General features: G+C 37.2%; 1 protein-coding gene across 2 annotated transcripts in view; it reads right to left on the bottom strand.

The window, feature by feature from the left end:
- The window catches only part of CCDC171 (coiled-coil domain containing 171), a 496,942-nt gene that overhangs the window by 401,573 nt on the left and 68,104 nt on the right, over window positions 1-27,265 (bottom strand). For both annotated transcript variants that reach the window (XM_036739306.1, XM_036739307.1), the window contains exon 6: window positions 11,204-11,350. In XM_036739306.1, the coding sequence (XP_036595201.1) occupies window positions 11,204-11,350 (147 nt within the window). The remainder of the gene's footprint in view (window positions 1-11,203; window positions 11,351-27,265) is intronic.

Genomic DNA, 27,265 nt, shown 5'->3' with positions numbered 1-27,265 from the left:
AGGCACTTGATTGTCTTGATGCTGAGAAGCATTCCAGAAGAAAAAAACAGCAAAAAGTCCCACTTTGCTTGCCATTACACTGACATTCTATCAGGGGACAAAACATACCTATAAATAAGTGGATATAACAGGTACATAACAAAGTAAATGGAGTGATTACGAGTCATAATATGACTCCTAAATGTGACTGCATTAGAATTCTAAACAAAGAGACGATATGTATTCTTCTCTCCTGAAAGGGAAGGATCAAGCACTGAGGGGTGGGACAGATTTCCCAATATTTTTTAGCTATTTTTGTAATATTTATGTAAGGGGTCCCTAGGGCCTATTACTAGTGCCTACTGCCTGGCAGGTAGTAGTTTGTCACTTGGGAGCCAAAGTCCTGGTTATGAGTCTCTCTAGACTTGGTCTGATAAGCTTTTGAACGACAACTCTTCATTGCTACTCCTTTTCCCAAAGCCCTGCCTGCTTGATAGGGCCTGCTAGAGCTTCATAACCTTCCGAGAACTCTGGGTCATCAACTTGTCTTAAGAAGCACTGAAGAAGTACATAAAGGGAGGAATTTAGTTGTTTTTACTTAGATTACTTTTTAACAAGTCCATGACAGAGTAAACAGAAAGCTGAGACTACAACAGGAGGAAAGCAGATGGTAGCTAAGGTTGGAGTAGCTTTGCAGCAGCAACAGTGTGATGGCAAATGGATAGAAAAAAATCCTTGCAGGTGTTTTGAAATGCAAGTGTCAAAATTTGAGATAAGTAAGCACTAAAGGCTGGTACCAACAGTCAAGCCTTAGATTTAAAAAACATTTAGGTTTAAAAAAAAAAAACAATGAAGGTGCTGACAGTGATAAATCCTTGGGAATCAAAGACAAATAAAGGCTTAACTCTCTCCCGTGGCCTATGCTAGAAGTTACTTCTATAACAATGTTGCTACTGCTTTAAGCTGTTTCCATTTCCCAGTTTATTTCTACTTCATGTTAAAATGAATAATCCTAACTACATTATGATACATATCCGCATATAAGGAGGAAAATGGAAAATACCAGTGACCAGTAGAACACAGAAATAAAAATCATCCAGGAAATTAGACTTCTGGCCATATGATCAAGATTTCATCATGAACTACAGGGGCTGGGGGCTCCAGGCTGAACTTCTGCAGAGAATCTCATTGTTATGATAATAATAATAATAATAATTGCTAGCATTCCTGTAGCACTTTAAAGTTTGCAAAGTGTTTTACAAATAATTATCTTGTTTTGTCCTTACAACAATCCTGGGAGGTGGGTGTTACTATTATGCTGATTTTATACATAAGGAAACTGAGGCAGAGGGGTTAAGTGACTTGTTTAGGTTTATACAGCTAATAAGCATCTAAAACCGGTTGTGAATATGTTTTCTTGACTTCTGGAGAACACATGTCTTCCAGGTACAGTGCTCTATCCACTGAATAACCCAGCTGCTCTGCAATAACATTTTAATAAGCAACTAAGACAGCAGAGGAAGTGTTTTTGGGCTAAACTCCTTGTGACCACCATCTACAACAGCGTGCCTCTACCTCCCATTCTCTCACTGACCTCTTAACTCTCTGTAGTCTAGCTTCTGTTCTCATCATGCAACAGAAAATTTTGTTCTCCGTAAAATAATTAATAATCTCATAATTGCCAAATCTAATAGCCTTTTCTCAATTCTCCTTTTTGACTTTGGCAGGTTTTGACCACATCAATCATTTTCTTCTCCTTAATACTTTCTTCTCTCCGGGTTTTAAGGACTCTATTCTGGTTACTCTTTTACCTATCGGACCACTCCTCATCCAGGTCACACTCACTAATTCCCATAAGACTCTGTTCTAGGTCCTCCTTCCATCTTCCTCTAGTCTAGACTATTTCACTTGATCTCATCAGCTCCCATGGATTCAATTATTTAAGCTGATACTCTTTATGTTAATGATTCTCAGATCTACTTATCTGGCCCTTAGCTCCTCAGATCTCTAGTAAAAAAGCTCCAATTGCCTATTAGACATCTCAAACTGGATGTCCAACATACATTTTAAATTCAATGTGACCAAAACTAAACTCATTATATTTTCCCCCAACTTTCCCATTACTGTTGAGGGCACCACCATACTCCCCAAGCTCACAAGCTAGGTGTCATCCTTGAACAACTCACTTTCTCACCCCTGTTATCCAATCTGTTGCCAAGGTGTATCAATTTTACCTTTGTAATATATCTGGCATATGCCTCCTCTTCTCAGACACTATCATCAACCCAGTAGAGAACCTCATCACATCATACCTACATCATCACAATACCTTCCTGGTTGTTCTGCCTGTCACAAGTCTCTTCACACTCCAGTCCATCCTCTACTCAGCAGTCATGATTTTCCTAAAGCATAAGTCTAACCACGTCATCTCCTACCCAATAAATTCTAATGGATCCATATTATCTCCAGGATCTAATATAAAATCTTGTCTGGCATTCAAAGCTCTTTATAACTGCCCATTCTCCTACCCTTCCACTCTTGTATCTTACTATCTACCACATATTCCATGATCCAGTGACACTCCATCTCCTCAATCCATACATTTTCATGGATGTGAGATGATCCCTCCTCATCTCCACCTCTTAGATCCCTTCAAGTGTCTGCTAACATCCCACCTTCTACAGGAAGCCATTCCCAAACCCTCTTAATTCTAGTTCCTTTCCTTTGTTGATTATTTCTAATTTATCTTGCATATAGGTTGTTTCCACATAGTTGTTTTCGTGTTGTTATCCCCATTAGATGATGAGCTCCTTGAGAACTTGGACTGCCTTTTAACCTTCTTTGTAACAATAATGTTTAGTACAGTGCCTGGCACACAGTTATGAGCTTAATGTATTGACTGACTGACAATATATGTGACCTCAGGACCAATTTAGCCCAAGGCTTAAACAGGTCAGAGTTGTTAAACCAGAACCAGGTGTATCTCAGTGTTAAAAAATTCAGGGAAAAAATTCCAGGCTCTGATAGAGAGATGGAATAAACCAAAAGAAAGCTGTGCCTTCTGGGATTGCATACTGGAAGGAGAAAGATATAGTATGGAAAGAATCTGTCCTGCTCAGCACTATCTGATGGGAGGAGTTAGAAAAGTGAGTGTTCAGCCAAAATTTATCTGAGAGTGACACCTGCTGGTTAGACAAGATAATGGGGGGGGGTAAGGTGAGACACTATTAACTGGGGGATAAAGAAAGGTTTCATGTAAAAAGGTGGTGCTTTAGCTGAGCTTTGAAGGATCCTAGAGATTGAAAGAGGCAGAGGTAGGGAAAGAGAGCATTCAGAGATCAGAGACAGCCAGTCCTATATCTTTATAAATTCTGATTAATGGAAGACAAATTATTGAAGTCTAACTTTTTTTTTAAAGTAACTTAAACTTCAGTACTCAAAGTTTTTCATAAACTTTAAAGAAAGCATTTTGCTAAACATATTACTGTATTTACCATGATGATGTATTATCATGGTTCTTAGGATAATCTACCATTGATAATCAATTTGTAAAGGAGCTTAAAATTATTTCTGACACCGCATGTTGAGCATAAAAATGACTCATCTCCACAGGCTATCTTCATGAATGATTACAAAAGATAAGTAATAAACAAAACAAGCCTCTTTGCATACTGACATACATTTTCTTTCCCTTTTTCTTTCAGGGTCTGAAGTACAACTTCAAAGCCAAGTTGCATTCTAAGGTAGTTCTATTATTATATATGGTATGATTGACAGAAGCAATTCAACAATTATTAGTAAGGATAGTTACTCCACCGTAATCTTTTACAGATTCTAGAGTTCTTTTAGAATTAGATTTCAGTTTCCACTTTGTAAAACCTATATTTTGCTGTTATTGAGTTAAGCTTATTTCCCAAGGTAACAAATCCCTCCTGGTTGAAAAGTATTTTATAGAAGCAATGATCTTTCTTTTTCCAGTTCACTTTTCCCTTGGTTCTTAAGTATTCAACACCACTTTTATAAAATTGAAAAGGGCAGGGTTTTGATACAAAAGTCCATTGATCCATGTTAAGGTGATTAAGCTATATCATACTGTGTGACTTCTCAGATGAACAATATTTCTCTGAACCTAACACATTAAAAAATAACCTTATGAAATGCAATTAGTAGTACCAACTGAAGTTAAAATGTTTACAAGATTGAAGGTTTAAAGTTCCTTTAGCTTGATAATTAATTGCACATGACCTAAAGTAATTTCTTCCATTAAAAATATTTGAAGCATCTTTCTCCCTTGGTTATTATTCGCAAGTGTTATCTTGGTCCTTTATATACATATATACATATGTGTGTGTGTGTATATATACATATATATGCATACACACACACACACACACACACACATACATATTTGAAACCCAACAGAATTTAGGAAATAGTTATGCTGTGCTTAATTGTGGGTGTGGGTGTGTGGGTGGGTGGGTGGTGGGTGGGCGTGTGTGTGTGTGTGTAGCAAAATAATCTGCTGCCAAGAAATATGAACTTTTGGCCCATAACAATTCAATGGACTCACAATACAGAAAAAATAAATTTAAATTTAATGTTAAATACAAAACGAAATTTATGTACAGAATCAAAGATATAACAAGAGGAATATGATATTACTAAAATTTATAAGACAGGCAGAACAAAGGTAGTAAAGTAGGAAGAAGCAAAAAGTAGAGCTCTCCTTCACAAAACATCTCCAAATCAACCTAGAAAATGTACCAGACCAAATCCTGAAGGGAAAAAACAGAAAAAGTCACAGTGAGTCATTAGTCCAGCCCAGCCTGGCATCATATCTCTTTGGAGGCTAGATTGGGCCAAGAGCAGGAGCACACTGTAAAGCCCTCCAGCACATGAAGAAAGACAGTGCACTAGGATGACAGGACCTCCCAGACCCATATCAGGGCATCTCAAAGGGGAAGACAGTAGGGTCTGCGACCCACTACCTAGTTATGGGTCACAAGTCCAGGGCAGACTGGCAAGGGGACCTTTGCCCAGGGTAGCCTTCCAGGCCATGTACAAGAAAGGAAGAACTCCAGAAGCAAGCAGCAGTGTGGCTCAGCCCCTAGGAGCAGAGAAAGTTGTTAATTTCAGCATTTACCCAAGCTTGTGAAGGAATACCAAAGCAGAAAACCCAGACAAATGGAGAACATGCAGTTCTGTCACTCTGAACTCACAGACTGCCAGATGGAGGAGAGTCCAAGTCCAAGAGAGGTCTACCATAGTTCAAATCCAAAAGCCCAGGTCAGAAACTTGCAGAGCTTAAGACTAGGGGGGCAGCAATCAGACTTGGTCCTGAATGAGACCATTTAAGAGGACTAGATGCTTGAATGGAGCATATAGGTGGAGCAGTGGACAGAGTGCCAGGCCTGAAGTCAGGAAAATTCATCTTCCTAAATTCAAATCTGGCCTCAGATACTTACTAGCTGTGTGACCCTGAGCAAGGCACTTAACCCTGTTTGCCTCAGTTTCCTCATCTGTAAAATGAGCTGGAGAAGGAAATGGCAAACCACTCCAGTATCTTCACCAAGAAAAACTCAAAAGAGGTCACAAAAAGTTAGACACTACTGAAAAATAACTAAACATCAGAAGCTTGCATATCCCCAGCCTGTCCCTGAGATTCTTGAATAACACAAGACCCCAAGAAAGCAGCAACAAGATTAACCCAGATTTTCCTTCCAGAAGTGCCACAGAGTCCAGACCTAACATCAAGTCCAAAGTCAGAAAGCAGGCTAAAAGAATGAGCAAACAAACAAATAAAAAAAGAATACCATCATAAGGCGCTATTATGGAGGAAAGGAAGCTCAAAACACAAACTCAGAAGAGAATGACTCTGAAACGTCTAAAAGCAAAGCCTCAGAGGAAAACAATGCTTGGGCGCAAACTCAAAAAAAATCCTGGAAGAGATGAAGCAAAAAGCTTTAGAAAAAAAAAGACATGCTTTTTTTTAATAAATGGGAACACAAGCGAAAAAAAGGAAAAGAGTTGAGAGATATGTAAGGAAGAATTGGAAAGGAAATTAGCAGCTTGGAAAAAGAGGTACACAACCTTGCCAAAGCAACTACTCAAAAACTGAAATGAATAAGTAGAAGCCATTGTCTACATGAGATATAATATATATCAAAACAAGGGAAAAAAATTAAAAAAGAGATATTTCATGCCTTAAACAAATGATCCAGAAAAAAAAAAGATCAAGAAGAAAAAATTTAAGGATCATTGGACTTTAGCAGCTTCTACATTAAGGGACGCAAGGGCTTGGAATATGATATTCCGGAGGTCAATGGAGCTAGGATTAAAACCAAGAATCACCTACCCAGCAAAACTCAGTATCATGCTCCAAGGCAAAATATGGACTTTCAATAAAATAGAGGACTTTCAAGCTTTCTCAATGAAAAGACCAGAGCTGAATAGAAAATTCGACTTTCAAACATAGGAATCAAGAGACGCATGACAAGGTAAACAAGAAAAAGAAATCATAAGGGACTTACTAAAGTTGAACTGTTTTGTTTACATTCCTACATGGAAAGATGATGTGTATAATTCATGAGACCTCAGTAATAGGGTAGCTGAAGGCAATATACATATATATATAGACAGAGGGCACAGGGTGAGTTGAATATGAAGGGATAATACCTAAAAAAAAAAATCAAATTAAGGGATGAGAGAGGAATATATTGAGAGAGGGAGAAAGGGAGAGACAGAATGGGGTAAATTATCTCACATAAAAGTGGCAAGAAAAAGCAGTTCATTGGAAGGGAAGAGGGGGCAGATGAAGGGGAATGAGTGAATCTTGCTCTCATCAGATTTGACCTGAGGAGGGAATAACATACACACTCAACTGGGTATCCTGCCCCACAGGAAAGAAGGAGGAAGATTAAAAAAGGGGGGGGGGGACGACAGAAAGGAGGGCAGATGGGGGAGGAGGTAATCAAAAGCAAACACTTTCGAAAAGGGACAGGGTCAAGGGAGAAAACGGAATAAAGGAGGATAGGATAGGAAGGAGCAAAATATAGTTAGTCTTTTACAACATGAGTATTGTGGAAGGGTTTTACACAATGATACACACGTGGCCTATGTTGAATTGCTTGCCTTCTTAGGGAGGGTGGGTGGGGAGGGAAGAGGGGAGAGAATTTGGAACTCAAAGTTTTAAAAACAGATGTTAAAAAAAAATTTTTTGCATGCAACTAGGAAATAAGATATACAGGCAATGGGACATAGAAAGCTATCTTGACCTACAAGAAAGTAAGGGAAAAGGGGATGGGGGGCGTGGGGTGACAGAAGGGAGGGCGGACTGGGGAATGGGGCAACCAGAATATATGCCATCTTGGAGTGGGGGGGAGGGTAGAAATGGGGAGAAAATTTGTAATTCAAACTCTTGTGAAAATCAATGCTGAAAACTAAAAATATTAAATAAATAAATGGGGCGGGGGGGAAGAATCATTGGATTATCAAAACATACACAAAAAAAGTGTCCTATTTCAAGAAATTTTAAAAGAAAACTGTCTAGACCTCTTAAAACCAGAGGGCTAAGCAGGTACAGAAAAAATACACCAGCCACTTTCTGAATAAAACCTCAAAAGGAAAACCTCTCAGCAACATCACAGTGAAAATCCAGGGCTTCCAGGTTAAAAACAAAACAAAACAAAACCCACAAGCAACCAGAAAGAAAAAATCCAAGAATCAAAGAGCCACAGTCAGGATCACACATGATTTAGCAGCTACCATAATAAAGCAGGGGAAAACCTGAAATACAGTATTACAGAAAGCAAAGGGTACAGGCTTAACAGCCAAGAATAACTCACCCAGAAACCTGAGTATAATGCTATAAGATAAAAATGGACCTTTAATGAAATAGAGGATTTCCAAACATTCCTGATGAAAAAAAGAATGGCATTAAAACACTGATGTTCAAACACGGAAGAGAAACATTAAAAGGTAAAATGAATGAAGAATGGTAAGGACTAAAAGACAAAGTGGTTACATTCAAATATGGGAGCTCACACACGTGTTCCATCTGAACTCTATATCACCAACATCAAGGATCATGAAGGGAGTCTAATTAGACAGGGCCTGTTAGTGGTTCTGTTATGTTAGCCTGATGATCTTGGAAGAAGAATGGAAAGAAAAGTAAAAAGGAATACCATGGAGAGCAGTGAGAAGGGGTGAGAAGGTTGGAGAAACATATCTCCTATAATCAGGATACATAGGAAGCCACACCTGTACAAATGAATAGGGGTTAAGGGAGTAGCTGACACTTTAACTTCGCACTCTCTGAATTGGTTAAAAGGAAAAAACAACATATACATACATACATACATACACACACACACATATATACATATACACATATATACACATGCACACACAGAGGAATGAGTAGAGAAATACATTTCACTGAACAAGGAAATGTGAGGGAAAGTGAAGAAGGAGGAAGAGGGAATTAATGGAGGATAGATTAAGAGAAGAACTAGTCCTAAGCAAAACAAACCCTAAAAAAACCCTAAGGATGTACCCCGCAAAAAATTTATAGCTCTTTGAGGTGACAAAGAATGAGAATCCGAGGGAATGTCCCTCAGACATTGGGGAATGGATGTACAAGTTATGGTATGTAATAAACGTGATAGAATACCAGTGTTGTAAGAAATGATGAAAGAGAGTTTCAGAGAAACTCAGGAAAACTTGTACGAATTAATACAGAGTGAACAAAACCAGGAGAACCATTTATACAATGACAACAATATGATAGAGTGCAACAACAATACTGCTAGCAGTTGTTGTGGGGGGTGAAAGTCCAACAACACCAGCACACAGAAGGGCTGCTAGCACAGGTTCTTTGATCTGCTTTTCTAAGGAAAGCAACTTTAAGGGGTTAACAATCTTACTTTATAAACACACATATATCATTCACTTAGTTTAGGGGGAAAAGCCAGCATCCTGAACTTCAGAGAGAATACAAACAGAAATTACAAGCACACATTATATAAACAGAGCAAATAAACACAAATCAGTCCATCCACAGCAATACATAGTTACCAGAGAGAAGCACCAACATCTGGGTTTTCAAAGCTGGAAGCAGCTTAAATGCAGCTACCCAGAGGCTTGTCACCAACACTCTTTCAATGAGTGTGGCCCCAAAAGCAAAAACGTCAGAGCTCTCATACCCTGTTCAGAGCCCTGAGGGCTCAGAGCCTACTTAGGAGAAAGGTGTAGGGCCTGGGGTCTCACACCCAGTTAGTGAAATGGTGTGGGCCTGCCTCTAATCAGGCCACCCTTTGTTGGCCCACCTGAGGTCTACTGAGGGGGTGGGAAGAGTCTTTAATCCCTGATTGGCATCACAAAGGTGTGGGCCTGCCTCTAATCGGGCCTCCTTTTGTTGGCCCCACCTGAGGCCTATCCAATGGGTGGAAAAGATGTTTCACTTACAGTTAGGCCTTACATAGAGGCAAAAAATTTTAAAATAGTAATTCTTATCAATGTAATTACTAATCAGGATTCCAGAGGGCTAAGTATTTCCCTGAAACTGCTAGTTCTCTCCCCACAAAAACAACTTACCTTATTTATTGTGTGTATATATTTATATATACTTATTATATATATATGTACATTATATATGTGCATGTTGTCTCTTCAGACATAATACATGCTCTTTGAAGATAGAGACAGTTTCATTTTTGTCTTTTGTATTCCCAGTGTTTAATGTAGTGACTGGCACATATTGGGCATTTAATAAATGCTCAATGAATGCTTTATTTTACTCTGCTTTTGACTTCTTTGGGGTACATGCCCAGTATCAGTAATGGTAGGTCAAAAGATATGAACAATTTAGTCACTTTCACAATTGCGAATGTGTTCTGGAATAGTCAAAGAAATTCAAAGATCCACCAACAGTGCAGTGTATTAATGAAACTGTCTTCCCACAGTTAATCCACCTTTTTTCACTACCAGTGTTAACTTAAATTGAGTTTGCAGCTCACTAATATTCATAGATTTTTTTCAAGTAAACTTCTCTCTGGGCACACCTATCTTGTACTTACACATGATTTCTTTTATCCCAAATCATAGAATGTACACTCATACTCATTACATTTCATCTTCTTTGATTCAGACCATAGTTCTAGACCATCATGAGCTGGTGGAATGCTAACTCTGTCGTTCAATGTGTACACTGCCCCTCCCAGCTTTCTGTTACACATAAATGTGATAAGCATGACAATCATGCCTTTATCCAATTCACTGATAAAAATATTAAAAAGCACAGAGCCATGTGCTATGTTACTATTTCATCTTTAAAATGGAACTATTTACCTTCAAACCTCACAATGATAACATAAAAATAGACTTAAAAATAATCTTCCAGATACAAAGTAAATCATTTAGCTTATCTAGGAGAATCAAATATTTTTTAAAAAAATCATGGTAGGAACCCTCATTTGTGTATTGTTTTAAGATTTACATATTATTTTACACATAACAACCCTGTGAATTTAGGCAGCAAAGTAGCATTCATTAGGCAGCCTAGTGGATAATAAGTCAGGAGTTGGGGTCAGGGAGATCTGAATTCAATAATTTACTACGTGTTCCAGGGCAAATTATTTAACCTTTCTTCACCTCAGTTTCCCCATCTGTAAAATGAAAATGATAATACCACCTATTTCTTTATGTTGCAAAGATCAAATGAGACAATGTATATAAAATTCTTTATAAACCTTAAAGTGCTATAAAAATGTTAGCTATCATTATTATTACTACCCCATCTTACACATGAGAAATATGAGGCCTGAACATATTAAATAACCTAAGGTGACAAGGTAAATATCAGAGCTGGGAAAGTGAACCCATTTATCCTGACTCCAAATCCAATGCTCTCTCTGATACTCTCAAGCTATCTCACCGAATATCTGGAGTGAAAGAGTTATGAGACTAATGGACTAGCACGTAGAAGGCAAGCTACAATGTTTGGGGGTGAAATGCCTCCAGATTTGGTAAGAATAAGTGTGTGTATGAGTCAAAGTGAATACGCCATGTGATTATTAAATCAGAATGCTATTCCCACTATCGTTAATATCACTTCTTCCCCCTCATGTATCAAATTGCAAAATATATTACCATTGTTTGTGAAAGCAATGATTGATTGTTCCTGGGTAGAATAATATCGGAGTAGAAGAGGATCATGACAGCTTACCTCATATTCTTTTCTAAGTAATTCCTCTCGAGAAGAGCTTAATTCGAGTTCACTTGTTTGTCGCCGTAGAAGGTTAGAGCAATCAAGGTGTTCAGATTCTAATTTTTCCATTTTTTTATGCATATTTTGTATAGCATTGTCTTGTTCCTATAAAAAAAGGAACTATGTAGTTAAATTTAAACAAAAAAGAGGAATGGGATTTAATAAGTGAGTATATATCTGGAATAACAATACACATCTAAGATGGTTCCCATGGTCTCAAGGTAAGTTTGAATCTGGAAAGTGTCATCATTGTACAATAACTTTGAAAATGTGTTTAGCATATATATTAAGTCATGCCCATTAAATGGACCTTCAAAGGTATTTCTAAATTGCTTTAATTTTACTATCCTGTACAATGTTTGTACCTCATTAATTTCTAAAAAGTATTTAATAACAAAAATACATAAGGCTCTTTCATGTGCTAAAGATTGGTTTAGTTTGATTCCCTGGTGGTACTTGAGAGATTTGACTTTGAAATCATGGCATTTAAAGTATGCTTATAGTGTTTTTTTTTCCTTCCCAATTTATTAATATATTTATTTTCAGTTTTCAACATTCACTTCTGTAAGTTTTAAATTTCCTCCCACTCCCTCCTTCCTTCCTCCCCAAGACAGCATGCAATCTGACATGGGCTCTACACATACATTCCTATCAAACACATTTTCACATTAGTTATGTTGCATAGAAGAATTATAACAAATGGAAGAAACCATGAGAAAGAAAACAGAGCAAAACATTCTCTGTATTCCGATTCCATAGTTCTTTCTCTGGATGTGGATGGTATTTTCCATCATGAGTCTTTTGGAAATGTTTAGGTCCTTGTATTGCTGAGAAGAGCTGAGTCTATCAAAATCAGTCCTCACACAAGGTGGCTGTTACTGTGTACAATGTTCTCCTGTGTACAATGTTCTCCTGGTTCTGCTCACGTCACTCAGCATCAGTTCATATATGTCTTTTTAGGTTTTTCTGAAGTCCACCTGTTCATCATTTCTTATAGCACAATAGTACATTACATTCAGAAACACAATTTGTTCAGCCATTCCCCAATTGATGGGCATCCCCTCGATTTTCAGTTCTTGGCCACCACAAAAAAAGCCGCTATAAATATTTTTGTGCATATGGGTCCTTTTCCCATTTTTATGATCTCTTTGGAATACAGCCCTAGAAGTGGTATTTCTGGGTCAAAGAGTATACATATTTTTATAGCCCCTGTGGGCTATAAAAATTGCTCCAAATTGCTTTCCAGAATGGTAAGACCAGCTCATAGCTCCACCAACAACAAATTAGTGTTCCAACTTTCCCACACCTTCTCCAACATTTATTATTTTCCTGTTTTGTCATGTTAACCAATCTGATAGATGTGATGTGATACCTCAGAGTGGTTTTGATTTGCATCTCTCTAATCAATCACGATTTAGGGCATTTTTTTTGTGTGACTATAGATAGCTTTAATTTCGTCCTCTGAAAACTGCCTGTTCATTTCCTTTGACCAATTATCAATTGGGGAATGACTTGTATTCTTGTAAATTTGACTCAGTTCTCTATATATTTTAGAAATGAGCCCTTTATCAGAGACACTAGTTGTAAAAATTCTTTCCCAGTTTTCTGCTTCCCTCCTAATCTTGGTTGCATTGGCTGCTTATAGTTTTAACACAATTTTCATAGTTTATTTCTTCCTTAATTCCATTCCAAAGTTTTCAGAAAACTACTGCAGGACAGGAAAAGCTTTTCAGGTAGGGTCTACTTAATTCTTTCACCATTCAATTTTGGGGCATATCAGTTAGCACCTAAACTTAAAAAGACTTCCCTTTTCCAAGGATCCATGATTTCAATGGCATAGCTCCTCTATTGACACCAATTATAAGCCTTCTACAACTTAGTAGACAATTTTTTTTAATTGTGAACTTAACCATCAACAAACAAAAACATTTTAAATGTGCAAAGGAGGCCAAGAAAGTGATTGTGTAAGAAATTTTGGACTTCTACACATAATCTTTCATAATTTCGTGTCCAAAAAGTAATCACCCTCAGGTAAACCTGGTGATAAACCTCCCCAACTTTAAATAAGCTGAACCTCAAACAAAAAATACACAGTCAGTCCCTGGACTTAAACACAATTTTTTTTTCCTTCCAGAGCTTATTAGTACTCTACTGCCTTTAAGAACCCAGGGTCATTTCCATGACACAATGAAGCACTAGACTAAGACTTTAAGGGCATGAATGTGAAAATAAATTATATAAGAATTAGTTACATGATAAATGGAGGGAAAAGTCAGTCTCAAAATAATAAACTGATTTCAGGTATTAAATGCTCTATTTGGCTTTTAAACCCTTTACAACTTGGCCCTTCCTACCTTTTAAGTCTTCTTACACCTTCCTCCTAGCTAGGTACTCTACAATTCAGAGACACCGTCCTTCTTGCTATTCTCACACACAATGTTCTATCTCCTTCCTGATTCTTTGCCTTTTTCATTGGTTGTCTCTCATGCCTAGAATGATCTCCCACCTCGCCTCCACCTCCTGGCTTCCCTCAAGAATCAACACAAATTTCAATGTCTGCAAGAAGCCTTTCCCAATCCCCCTTAATACTAGAGCCATCCCTCTAAGATTACCTCTCATTTCCAATGCATATATTTTTTTCCTTACATGGTTCCTTACAGTGTGAGCTCCTTGAGAGCAGGGACTGTGTTCTTACCTTTTGGCACATAGTGAGAACTTACAAAATACTTACTGATCTACTGAGCAATAATTCATGTGGTCTTATTGTGAAGTACGGCAGTCTTCCAACCCATTATTTTCCCCAACCACATATATGATATATGATTATACATGGGGGATCAATGCTTTCATTCTACGGATGAGGAACTGAGATATAAAGTGGTTAAGTGTCTTGCCCAGAGTCACAGAGCTAATAAGTGTATGAGGGAGGATTTGCACCCAGGCTCTGTTGTCTTCAAGTACAATGCCCTATCTACACCAAACTTTCTACTACTACAACCTTCTGCTACACCAACTTTCCTCCAAAACTTCCTTATTTTCATGTATTTACATATACCCTTAGCACAGTGCCTGGCACATAATATGGTCTTAAAAAATGCTTATTGATTAATTGACCCTAACATTCAGACACACATGCCCATTTTTACTTAAAAAACAGTCTTATTCCTGAATGCACATATATACATACTCACACACAAGCAACAGGAATAACATTCATAATCCCCAATTATTATAATGCATTCTCAAGGTTTGTTATATGGTTGCATAGGTGAGTGTACACACACATGTAGATTCTGTGCAAACTAGAGAAGCAAAGGCATTTTCTTTAAAACAAGGCTCTTTGGGGCAGGTCTGGAATGCCCTAAGATGAACTACTGTCAGGGATAAAGACACAAGGGCCACTAAACAATCCCCCAGCAGCCCTTGGCTATGGCATTGATTCTGTGCTGCCTACAGATGAATTTCTCCAAGAACTGATGGTGATGTTAATAAAAATAATGATGATAATGTTAAATAATATTTCAATACTTCTTCAGTTTTCAAAGGACTTTAAAAACACTATCTCACTTCATCCTTAAAACCATATGAGCTAGTTAGTATAGAAATGATTATCCACAATTTACAGGTGAAGGAATTGAGAGCTTAAGTGACTTATTCATGGTCACACAGCTAATACCGAGAAGTACTGACATTCAGCTCTCCTGCCTCCAACTATAATACTATCTCTTGCACCTTAGATATTGCAACCCAACACACTCCTTTTTTCAGATATCCCATAGGATGAAGAGATCAAAAAATCCACAAATGAAAAGAAACATGAGTTGTTGGAAGAAAGGATATACAAAATCTTCACTGGGTCCCTATTGTCTATAGGATAATAAACAAACTCCTCAGCCTATCTTTAAAGTCTAGCCTTATCTGGCTCCCATCTATCTTTCCAAATTTATTTCACAACACTCACTTCCATGTACTCTATATTCCAGTCAAACTGACCTCCTAGCCATTCCAAATTGGACATTCCATCTCTTTTTTCCATACTTTTGAACAGATGGTGCCCCACACCTGGAACGCACTCCCTCTTCACCTCTCTTATGATCCCTAGTTTCCATCAAGGCTTCTTCTAGAGCCCTTTCTAATCTCCCTAGTTGTTAAGTATTCCATTCTACTTCAAATTTTCTTGTATTCATTTATCTTCAAATGTGTTATACTCTCCCAGTAGGAAGAAACCTTTTTAAAGGTACTGTTTTTGTGTTTTTATACTCAGTTGCCTACCATTATCTCTTATATAAAGTAAAAACTTAATAAATATTTGGTTTATAATTGAATTTGCAACTTTTACGCACTTGGTCCTGGTATTATTCTTTGTGTTAACCCTGTGTTTTAGGGTAACCCTGTGATGGAACTCCAACCTCATAAATAAATTTGAAGCTGAGTAGATCTAGAAAAGCATTCAATGCATCCCATATGCAACAAAAAAAAAATTAAGTATTTCCAACACTGTCACTGACATACTGTACTCTAGGTTCCCCTTGTCCCAGAAGCTTGCTCTTTCCTTTAAGAAAATACAAGGAACTCTAAAATATGTCATTCAGATATTCTGAATATAGAAGCTAATGTTTCAATATAGGTAACCAATATATGAAAACCAAGATCACAAATGCAATCCCAACCTGCATGGTAAAGCATATAATGTTCAGAATTAGGAAGGTTTTCATCCTGCTGTCCTCTGCCCTGGTCAAACTATATCTGAACTACATTATTTAAGTTAGGGCACCACATTTTAGGAAGAAAACTGATAGTCATCCAATACAGGGCAATCAGAATAGTGAAAGACTGGTGAAAAATTATGAGATCATGTCATACGAGAATTGGTGGAAGGAACTGGGGGCGTTTAGACTAGATGTTTGGACAAAGGTCAGACTTAGAGGGAACAGGATACCTATCTTCAAATATCTGAAGGACTGTTATGTGGAAAAGATTAGATTTGTTTTGCTTGGTTATTGAGAGCAGGGCTTCATAGAGTAAAGTGGCAAATTTAGACTTGATATAAGGAAAAATTTACTAACAGTCAAAGCTATCCAAAATTAGAAGAGGCTCCCTGTGCCCTGCTTGCCAGAGACAGCAATTTCTTGACCTCACTGGAGATAAAGAAAGACCAAATGAACACATGCTGAGTATGTTGAAAATTGGATCATTGTCAGTAATAAGTTGACCTAGATAGATTCTGAGGACCCTTCCAACCCTGAGACTCTGTGATATACAAAGAAGCTAGCTATTAGATGGTGAGAAAACTCCCTGCTAATGGTGCAGACTCCAAGAGAGAATTTTTTAAGTCTGATCAACCACCTTCAGGGAGAGAGGTACTTAAAGTCCCTAGTGTTCATCAAATGGCCATGGAAAGCTCTTAATGCACTGTGCTCTCCCTCTCATGACACTGCTCAAGGTTCCCAGTATTATATAGAGGTCCTATGCTCCTTTTCCTTCAGCTGATAGTTTCCTACTGTAACTGAGTCACCCCCAACAGCATGGACCCAGGGACAATACACAATCTTAGTTGACCCCAAGTTTGGACCAATAACTTTACTAGAAACGTACAGGCACAAAAAGTATGAAAATTAAACATTGAATTCAATGTGTCACTTAACAACTCTGAACATAATGACACCATCATTATTTACTTAAGATGTGTATTCTATCTGTAAAATTATCTGTTCTCTAGATAGCTTACAGAGGAAAAGGTATATTTATTACTCCTCACTGCCACATCTAGATTATCAGCATCACTTGGCAACCTCTCCTCCTTGGAGGGTCATTCCATTCATATATATTACTTAGTCAAGATTCTCATCATAGTCATCTACTAGCCTCCAGGAAATACTTCCTCCTTTTTCAGTGAGTCAGTACCAAGTTCAGTCTTGCCCTCAAATCCAACTTCAATATTCAAATTGATGTGTCATTAAAAACCTAGGCATCTAATTCACCAGTGTCCTCAAATTCTGTGACATACATTTGGACTCTAACTATTCTATTCCATATCTCAAAAACACCTCTATATTGCTTCCATTCTCTCTTTCTCAGCATCACTTTCTAAGAGGTGGCCCTAACCCCTTGCCAAGAGAGATACATCTACTCATTCTCTATCACATTTCATTCCAGGATCTGAAATCTTTGATCATTCCTTCTTTCTTTCTCTCACTTTCAATTTACCCTTACCCGGTAGCACTTTCCCTGCTACTCACAAATATAGCTAGGTCTCCCCCATCCATTAAAAAAAATCTTCACCTCGCCCTAGGATTTCTACGATCACCACGCCAAAACTATCATCCTATAGCTCCTCTCACTTTCACAACCAAATTCCAAAAAAAGTTGTCTACATTCATTGCCTTCATTTCAGCTAACCCTGGCTTTCTCACCTTTCAACCCCTTTCAGTCTGGTTTCCAACAATATCACTCAACCGAAACTGCTCTTTCAAGGTTGGCAACAATCTCTTATCCACTAAATCTAATTATATTTTTCCAGTGTTCATTGACCTGTCTAAAACTGTTAACATTTCTAACATCATTCTCCTACTTAAGTTTATTTCCGTTAGCTTTCCTAACACTACTCTCTGTTGATTCTCTTCCTATCTGTCTGATCACTCTTTTCAGTCTCCACTGCTGTTATCATCATCTATCTCCTGGACACTAAACTTAGATGCCTCCCCAAAGACTCTATCCTGGGTCCTCATCTCTTATACTCTATATGCATTTCCCAGGGTTTTATGTATCTCTACATAGATACTTCTCAAGTATATACATTCAGCTCTAATTTTTTTTTCTCGAATTTGAGACTTGCATCTCTAGGTATCTGCTATACATGTCCACCTAAATCTCCAACTCATCATGTCCAAAACAGAATTCATTATCATTCCTCAAAACCTGCCTTCTTCCAAACTTTCCTAAATCTATTGAGGATACCACTGTACTTCAAGTCACCTTGGTTCACAACCTCAAAGTTAACCCCAACTTTTCCATTTCTTTCACTGTCTATATCCAATCAGCTACCAAGGCTTATCCATTCTATCTCACATTTTTCCCATCTTATTCTTTTTCTGCATTAATAAAACTATTATCCCAATATGTTTTACGTGAATACACATTTATAACCTATATCAAATTGCTTGCCATCTGAGGGAGGTAGGAGAAGAAGAGGAGAAAATTTGGAACTCAAAAAAAATTTTTAAAGGAATGTTAATCTTAATGTTAATCTTAGAAAAGCATGAATAGACTCGTACAAAATAATAAAGAGCAAAATAAGTAGAACCAAAGGAACATTGTATACAAGCATACAAGTATACAATATTGTATATAAGTAAAAGCAATATTTCTAAGAACAATTTTGAGCAAATAAGTCATTTTGCCTATTATACTCAAATTAAGTACAAAGGACATATGAAGGAAAATGCTATCTATATCCAGAGAAAAAACTGATAAATAGAAATATATATTGCACGATTTTACATATATATACATAATTGTGTCTAATGGTGGCCATCTCTAGTGTGGGGGAGGAGGGAAGGAAAAAAATAAAAGAAAAAAAGAAATTTACATAACTTTACTATATATTTAAAAGTAATAGCAAGTTATCATAATAGATTTGCAGTTTCATGTGCAATCATCTTTTTTTAACTATACCATGTTATGGAAATGCTTGTTTTACTCCATAAATTAAAAAAATAAAATAAATAAAAATTTTAAATGAATGTTAAAAATTGTCTTTACATTAATTGGAAAAAATAAAATAGTATAAAAAAAGTTACTACCCAAGTTTGGGGTCTTCTCACCTCTCACTTGGACAGCCTCCTAATTCATCTCCCTCCTTCCATTCTCTCCCCTCTCCATCCTTACAGGTACCACATTAAAATTGTTCATCCTTCATTTTAAAAGAGGACCAATGACATCATGAATGATATCTTGACTCACATGTGAATTAGATTTAAGTGAGGCAGAATTATACAAAGTCGTCAGCCTCACTCTCTCTTCTTGTGTCATCAAAGTCAAGTGGCAAGACAAAAGTCAGGATGACTGGTGAGGGTCTGGCCTGCACTGGATGATCTTGTTATTTTTTATGTCTGACCAAGCCCTAAGTGCTCCACAGCACCTGCTTCAGCTGTCTTTGTAGCCACTGGAACAAATCATTCTCATCCTCCTGTTCTTCTGGAAGAAGTTTTCCTGTGCTTTAGATAGACATCCTCCTAACTCACCAACAGGCTGGAGATCTATTGGTTACCTTCAAACTGGTTTAGCCATCTGCTGAGGCAGTGTTACCAGGGGTGGACCACTGAACATGCTGCAGCTTCTTAGAGCCATGGGTGAGAGCTGTACAACAGGTAGACGCCAAAGAAGAATGAGTAGCCCTGAAAGTGGCTCAGCAAGCCCTCACACCTGAGGTGCTTGTCCTCCCTCAACACCTCGTACACTCCAAATTAACAGTCCTAAAACAAAGACCAGGTTATCTCTATCTCCTCAAAAATTATTCGCAGCTCCCTATTATTTATTCTGGGATAAATACAAAATCCCAGAATTTCTGAGTTGGAAGGGACCTCAGGAGTCATCTGCTTCAATCACATTTTAAAAATGATCCACTCTACAACACACTGAACTTGAAAAGTAGTAACATCTAGTCTTACCTTCAAGATCTTCAATGACAGAAAACCCATTACCTCCCAAGGCAGTCCTCTTTGACTGTTGGAAAACGTTTCCTAACATCAAACCTACATTTGCTTCTTTGCAATTTCTATCAACTGCTCCAAGTTCTACTTATTAAGTTAAGCTAAATATATCTAATCTATTATTCATATGACAGCCCTTCAAATACTTGTGCACAGCTATCATGTCCCCAGCTAAGTCTTCTACAGATTAAACATACCAGTTTCTTCAACTAATCCTCATATAGTATTGATTTATTATCCTCCATCATCCTGGATGGCATTAGTTTTCTTTACTGCTTACACTGCTGAATTACATCATACTAGCAAAAAACACTAATACTGTATTTCACCACCTAATCATCACAGATTTCATGCCAAATGTTTTTGCAAAAAAGTGGTGTGCAACCATTACCTGAAGCTTTTTTAAAAAATGTACCAGTATTACTTAAAAATCATTATTACTTTGGTGCAAGATTAGGATGCACAGAATACTCATGAATACACATTGAAACTGAATACTAACAATACATGTGCACTGAGAATTCTAGGCTCATGGCTCGCAATGCAGCAGAGATAAATGCATATCCATATGGTGAATACATTGCTACATTGTTTACCTTTTAAGCTGCAATGAACAGAATTATACCATGCGATGATTATGCAATAAAAGGTTATACATCAATTTTTGTAATAAAAAAAACAGGGTACAATAATTATGTGGTAAAATATGGCATTTCCAGATTTGTTTTCAGATCAACTGTCCAAACCTATTCCATTCTGGATTTGTGAAGTTTTTTTTTTAACTTTACTTTTATCTCTATTACACTCATCTTCCTAAGATTTGGTCAATATTCTAGTGTGTAAAAATCCTTTGTGTATTTGATGTTAGCTACGCTTTCCAAATTTACATCACTGGATAAAGCTCGCATGTTGATTATTCTAAGCATTAAAATGAATTCCAGGTAATACAGTTAACAGCAGAAAGAGCACTGGTTTGGGGATGAGAAGGTATACAGGAGTTGAATTCAACTGAATGGCACATATTTCAAAATAGTAGGCATCTAAAAATCATACTTCAACTTCCAGAACAGTTACACCAACTCTAGTCTCCCTATTATGTTTTTGACTAGCCTTACATGTATCACTTCTCATCTTCTTTCTAGGCTTCCAGATGCCCTGAGGACCACAACACCAAAGTCTTGCCCAGGATTGGGACTGAGAGACAACAATTTCAGGGACAAGAGCACACAACCTTTTGCTCTTCCCTTGTACAGAAAATGCTTCCAGAGGCCTCCTGGGACAAAGTAATGTGTCAGATAAATTAGTCTGTACCAAAGCCTGGAGGTTCAACTTTGAACCTCCTATTTACCTGCCTTCATCAGCAGACCTCATGGTTATTTGACTGTTAATTAGCTATTTGATGATTATTTGGTTTAGCCTCTTTCCCCATTCCAATAACACTAAACCCTCTGCCCCAACACAGACACATTCCCATCTATCTCATCCCTGCATCCCTAATTTCCCACCCCACATCTGCCTGGTCCTTCTACTCAGCCCTCTGGAATGCCTATTCCCTGATTAAAAATTTCCTCTCATTTCATACAACTTACTTTGTTCCTTTCACCTTTTGAACCTCATAGCAACCTGGCTCTCCTAAATGACAATGTATCCCAGACCAATCCTTTCAGTATTGGGGACACTTTCAATTTTACCCCATCTCTAGAAGAGGAAATGATCAGAGGTCAACCAGATAGATGGTACAGTGGATACAGTGACAGGCCTGAAGTCAGGAAAACTCATCTTCCTGAGTTCAAATCCAGCCTTAGATGCTTACTAGCTATGTGACCTGGGCAAGTCACTTAACCCTGTTTGCCTCAGTTTCCTCATCTGTAAAATGAGCTGGAGAAGGAAATGGCAAATCATTCCAATATCTCTGCCAAGAAAATCCCAAATGGGGTCATGAAGAGTTAGACACAATTGAGACAACTGGACAACAACAATAAGATAATACATATCAGAGGTTGGCAGAACTTTAACCCAGGCCATCATGGTTCCTAAGGCCAGCTTTCTATCCATTCAACATACTACCACTCTACTATTCTGTTTTGCTAAACACTTATCACATCAAATTTTCCTCAAAATTAATGGTCTATCACTTGAAGTTTATTATTTTTATTATGATGACATCTTTACAATGACTCCAATATATTTCAATTAAATTCTTCCAAGAAGTAGATAAAATTCAAATCTACAAGTCCACAGATCTTGTTCCTGCATTTCTGTGAAGGCAAAACACAGAACAATTTTCTCTAAAAGGAATAATAGACTTTCTCCAAGTATTAATGATTTAAGAAAATTATGTTTACATATGCAATAAAGCATACTTATGACTTTAATTATTTGTAGGAGAAGATTAAGAAATAAAATGTCATTAAATGAACCTAGGCAGGGCTGTCTATGTGATCAGATTTTACAAATGGATGTTTAGTAACCTATTTTTTTCCTTCTTTACTTCTTCCTTTTTTTAATTTTATTTTACATATGTATGTATGTATGCTTGTGTATGTATACGTGTGTACACATATATCTCAAAGGAGAGGGATGAACATAAAGCATTCATTTAACTACATATTTCACAGGATCACAGAATATTTAGCTTGAAGGGAATTTAGTTATCATGATATCCAATCTACTTATTTTAAAGATGAAGAAACTCAGGCCCATGAAGGTTAAATTATTTGTACAAGATTACAAAGATGATAATTTTAAAAGCCAGAATTTAAGAATGCATCAAACCTCCTTACTGAGGATCCATGTGTTATGTTGAGGATCCATATGTTACATTGGACCTCCTTCATGTTAACCAAAACTAATACAGATTTACTCAACATTTAATGGACTCCAGGGATTCTTCAGTAATGGGCTCTACCTGGGGGCTCCTCTTGCCATAGGCCACTTTGGTCCCTGGCTTGAGCCTTTCTTCCATCATTGAGGTGGGCCTACTAGCAGTGAGCAGATCCATCTGGAGTTCACCATCTGACATCATGGACTTTAGGGACATCCCAGGCTGGTTCTTGGTCTATCGCCTTTCTCCTGCCAATAGGGTTGAGTCAATGATACTGAGAGGACCCTGCCCAGTGCTCCCCGTGGCTCCTTTTAGATTCCACTTTCCTCTTAGTCTGGCTTGCCTTTTTCACAATCTCCATATGATTTTCTGGAGATTTTTTGTGGATCACTGGGCTGTGTGGAAGAATCCACAAGTGATTCTTATTTTTATTTAGAATGGTGCATTTTAAAAAGCTCCTGAGGCATCTGCAGAGGATCTGAGGTCCTCCATATCCTTGCATGCTGCCATCTTCTCATAATCCCCAATTTGCTTCCTGAATCACTATTTTTAAAGAATCTAAAATGAAAGAACTTAATTAACTTTTTGAAGGCTTCTCAAGAGATTAAAAATATCTGAAATGAATTTGGCAAGAGTAATAAAACTTTTTTATGTCATGGGGAACTAACCAAAGATAGCTCAATCCTTAAAGCATGAGCCCATAGAGTCAGCCTAATCCCCATCTCTAGAGCATGCACAGATATTTCCTTGCTTGGTTTTCAACCCAAATAACTAAGTAGATACTTGAGGGAAGTCTATTCATATGAGGGGGCTGGTACAATGTGATGAAAAAAAAACTGTCTTCTATTTGGCTGATGATTTAAAAAGTAGAGAGCTGAATTTATGCTCACACACAAAAAGAACCTGCCAGTCTCAGTCTCTTCCTTCCCAGCTGCAAGTAAAGCAAGAACTGCCATGAGGGGCTAGCCAGGTAAGTAGCAGCAAGCTGAATTCATCCATCCAGCTTCCATGTATCCATGAACAAGTGGCATCTCTACATCTGTGTTTGTTTTTCCCAGATCTTGGGTGAATGAGCACCCAAGGACAGAATTCTCTAGGTGAGAGGTCCTCCTGGCACAGTGTCAGCATGCAGAAGCAAGGACTACAGAGTGGTAGTGGCTAATGACAGAGTGAGCACCTACAGAAGGATGTGAAAAGACGTTTACCCTTGAAGAGAAATGGGTTAGCTATGGGTTGTAGGAAAGAATCAGCACTCAGGGCCTAACTGCAAACTATAGCCAAAGGAAACTTCAGGAGGGCTCCACAAAGTAAAAAAAAAAAACCTTCCCAAGACACGAGTCAGGAGATATCACTTTGTCACCCTGATTTTCCACATGTGTGCCTCACTACCATTATACTTTTTTTAGAACCTACTCTTTCCAGGGACCCTATGTGTAAAAAGGGAAAATGCATCTCCCTTTTAGGGGAAATTTTTTTTAAACAACTGTTCCTCATATACAGTCTTAATCAATCCCTTTTATAAAAGCTAATGGAGTTCATCTAACTGTTACAGATAATGGAGGGCATAATAGTGGCAGCTCAGGAGGGAAAATTGTTTTTACCAGCAATTGGGAAAAGAAAATATTTTTTAAAAGAATAATAACATGCTTCCCTATCAGATATCTTTGCTTAAAGTTTTTCCTTGTAACAAGGAGGGTTCACTCTATAGGACAAAAGTGAGAAATGACTGTGATATAAAGACAAAAAGCTTTAACAAAATGCATTATGATTTTAATAAGTTTAAAAATTAATTTGTATCCTTCCAAATGAAATCACCTTTAAGATTTTTTTTTCATTTTTCTATCAAAACAAAAATACAAAATCCTTGAAAGAAAAGAATGGCAATACATTAAGAGCTTTATTTTGCCTATGTTTACTATCTAGGAAATTGACAAGTGGCGAAGTTTTTATTTTCATCACTAGATGGTAGTATTTCACTTAAAATGCTTAAAAGAAATGCCTGTTTATTAGAGAACAGGTGGTATTTTAAAAAGCATCAGAGGGAATCAACGGCTGCTATATCTGTTAAGATACACAAATCTTTGCCCTGTCTCACAGAAATCGTCTAATAGTTTATGACTGATTCATTCTATCTGCTAATATGAACATCATGCCTAAGAAACTCAAGCTTAACAGTTATACATGAAATGATCTATTCAAAGCAGGTACAAAAATATAAGAAAAGCGATGTAGCAAAAGGACTGAATTCTAAGTCATTTACCATATTTATTATCTCTGGTCAAGGATACCTACTGCCATTACCTTAATGTACAACTTACCATTTCCTGTTTAGATTATTGCAACGTCCTTCTCACTGAGCTCATCTCTGATCAAAATCCTTTATCACTGTTAATGTCACTTTGATTATGTCACTTTTCTAGATGGGGCACCACTAATTTCCCACTACATTAAAAAAGGTGTCTCAGATTCTTACTTTCTGTACCCTTTTCTCATGCCCCCAATTCTCCTTACCATATTTCAAACTATCCTTTTAAATTCATGTAGAGAAACTAAATAAATGTTTCTTTTTTATTTTTCTCTTTAATGACTTCTCATAAATTTACAAATGCTGCATTCCAGCCAAAATGGACTATTCTCTAGTCTGAAACATGTACTGTATCCTTTGACTTTTAGGACTGTGTTCATACTGTTACTTACGCTTTCCTTATACTCCACCTATTGAATTCTGATATATCACTAAAAAACATATTCAAATACAATTTTCTCCATGAAGCCTCACCTGATTCTCCTAATCAATAACAACCTTCCTCTTGAACCTAACATAGTGCTTAGTGTTGGAGTTCTCAAATGTCACTTATCTTGTAATATATTGATAGCAATAATATTAGATGACAGCGTCAGGATCCAAAAAGATTTTAGCAGTTCTATGCAATAGGGTTAAATTAATAACATGAAATTTAATAGGAATAAATGAAAACTCTTATACTTGGGTTCAAAAAAAATCAACATCACAGGTGAAAAATAAGGCGATATATTTATCTGAAAAAGACCTTTGTTTTCAGTAGACTGAAAGCTCATTATAACTCAACAGTGTAATACAGCAAACAAAAAAGAAAAGAAAATCTTGTACTAGATTGAGAAGCACAGTTTCTAGGACTAAGGATGTGCCAACAAGAATAAAAGTGGAGCTCTCAATTTCAGGCATCACAATATAATAGTGGCATCAATAAGCTGGAAAGTATACAGAGAAGAACAACCAAAATTGAAGGGCTTTGAATACACTGAACATGAGGATCAACTGAAGGAACTAGGGATACTTAACCAGGAGAAGGCAACACTCAGGAGATAATATCTGTCTTTAAATATTTTAAAACCATCATGCAAAAGTGGGATCATACTCTTTCAGTTTAAACTAAGTGGAAAGAACTAGAAACAGTTTCTTGAAGATGCTAACAGGCAAATTTAGGATTTATTTTAAGAAAAAGTTCCTCACAGTTAAAACCATCCAAAGTGAAATGGCCAGCCTGGGTATCCCCTTATCGGAGGTCTTCAAATAGAAACATGGCTATGGAAGAACACGAACAAATGTCACACAGGATAGACAGGCACGGAAGAATTGTAAACTGTACAAACAGAAGGAAAACCAGATCTATTAAATCATAGATCCATTTGATTATTTAAGTATCAAATACTCCTAAGATTGTGAATGCCATAAAAGCAGAAACCATAATCTTTGCATCACCTTAAAGGCTTAGAGCAATGTTCTGCTCAGACTATTTGTTTTATAATAATTTAAGTCGAAGTTGAGCTCTATTGAATCAGTAATTATCATATGCCTACTATGTATTCCTCAAGCATTGGAGCTACAAAGATAAGACAGACCTGATTTGTTCCCTCAGGGAGCTTTCAATCTTGAAAACAAGATGAGATAAATATGAATAAACAGAATTCATTCAATATTCAAGTGCTGAACAAATTCAAATATTCAATATTCAAATATTCAACAATTATTTAGGTTCTTATTATGAGCAAAGCACTACATAGATGTTGGAAATGCAAAGGTGGTCACTGCCACAGAGAAGAAGACAATCTAATAGGTATGGGATAAGACAAGTACAATACAAAGTACAATGTTTTAGGAGCAAAGAAAACAAGTGATCTATTTTTATTATCAAAAATTTTAGGAGGCAGAGCCAAGATGGCAGAGTAAATGCAGGGACTTGTCTGAGCTCTCTCCCAAACCCCTCCAAATACCTTTAAAAAATGACTCTAAACAAATTTTAAGGCAGCAGAATCCACAAAAAGACAGAGTGAAACAAATTTCCAGCCTAAGACAATTTGGAAGGTCCACAGGAAAGGTCTATTGCACCAAGCTGAGAGAGCAGCACAGTCCAGTGCAAGCCATACCAGCACAGACCCAGCCCCAACAAACCCGGAGCAGGCTTTGGGGTGACTAAATCAGTGGCAACAGTGGTGGTTTCCAGA

The sequence above is a fragment of the Trichosurus vulpecula genome, chromosome 9 (assembly GCF_011100635.1).
Source record: "Trichosurus vulpecula isolate mTriVul1 chromosome 9, mTriVul1.pri, whole genome shotgun sequence".
In the NCBI taxonomy this organism is placed as follows: Eukaryota; Metazoa; Chordata; class Mammalia; order Diprotodontia; family Phalangeridae; genus Trichosurus; species Trichosurus vulpecula.
This window is presented reverse-complemented; position numbering and strand designations above follow the sequence as displayed.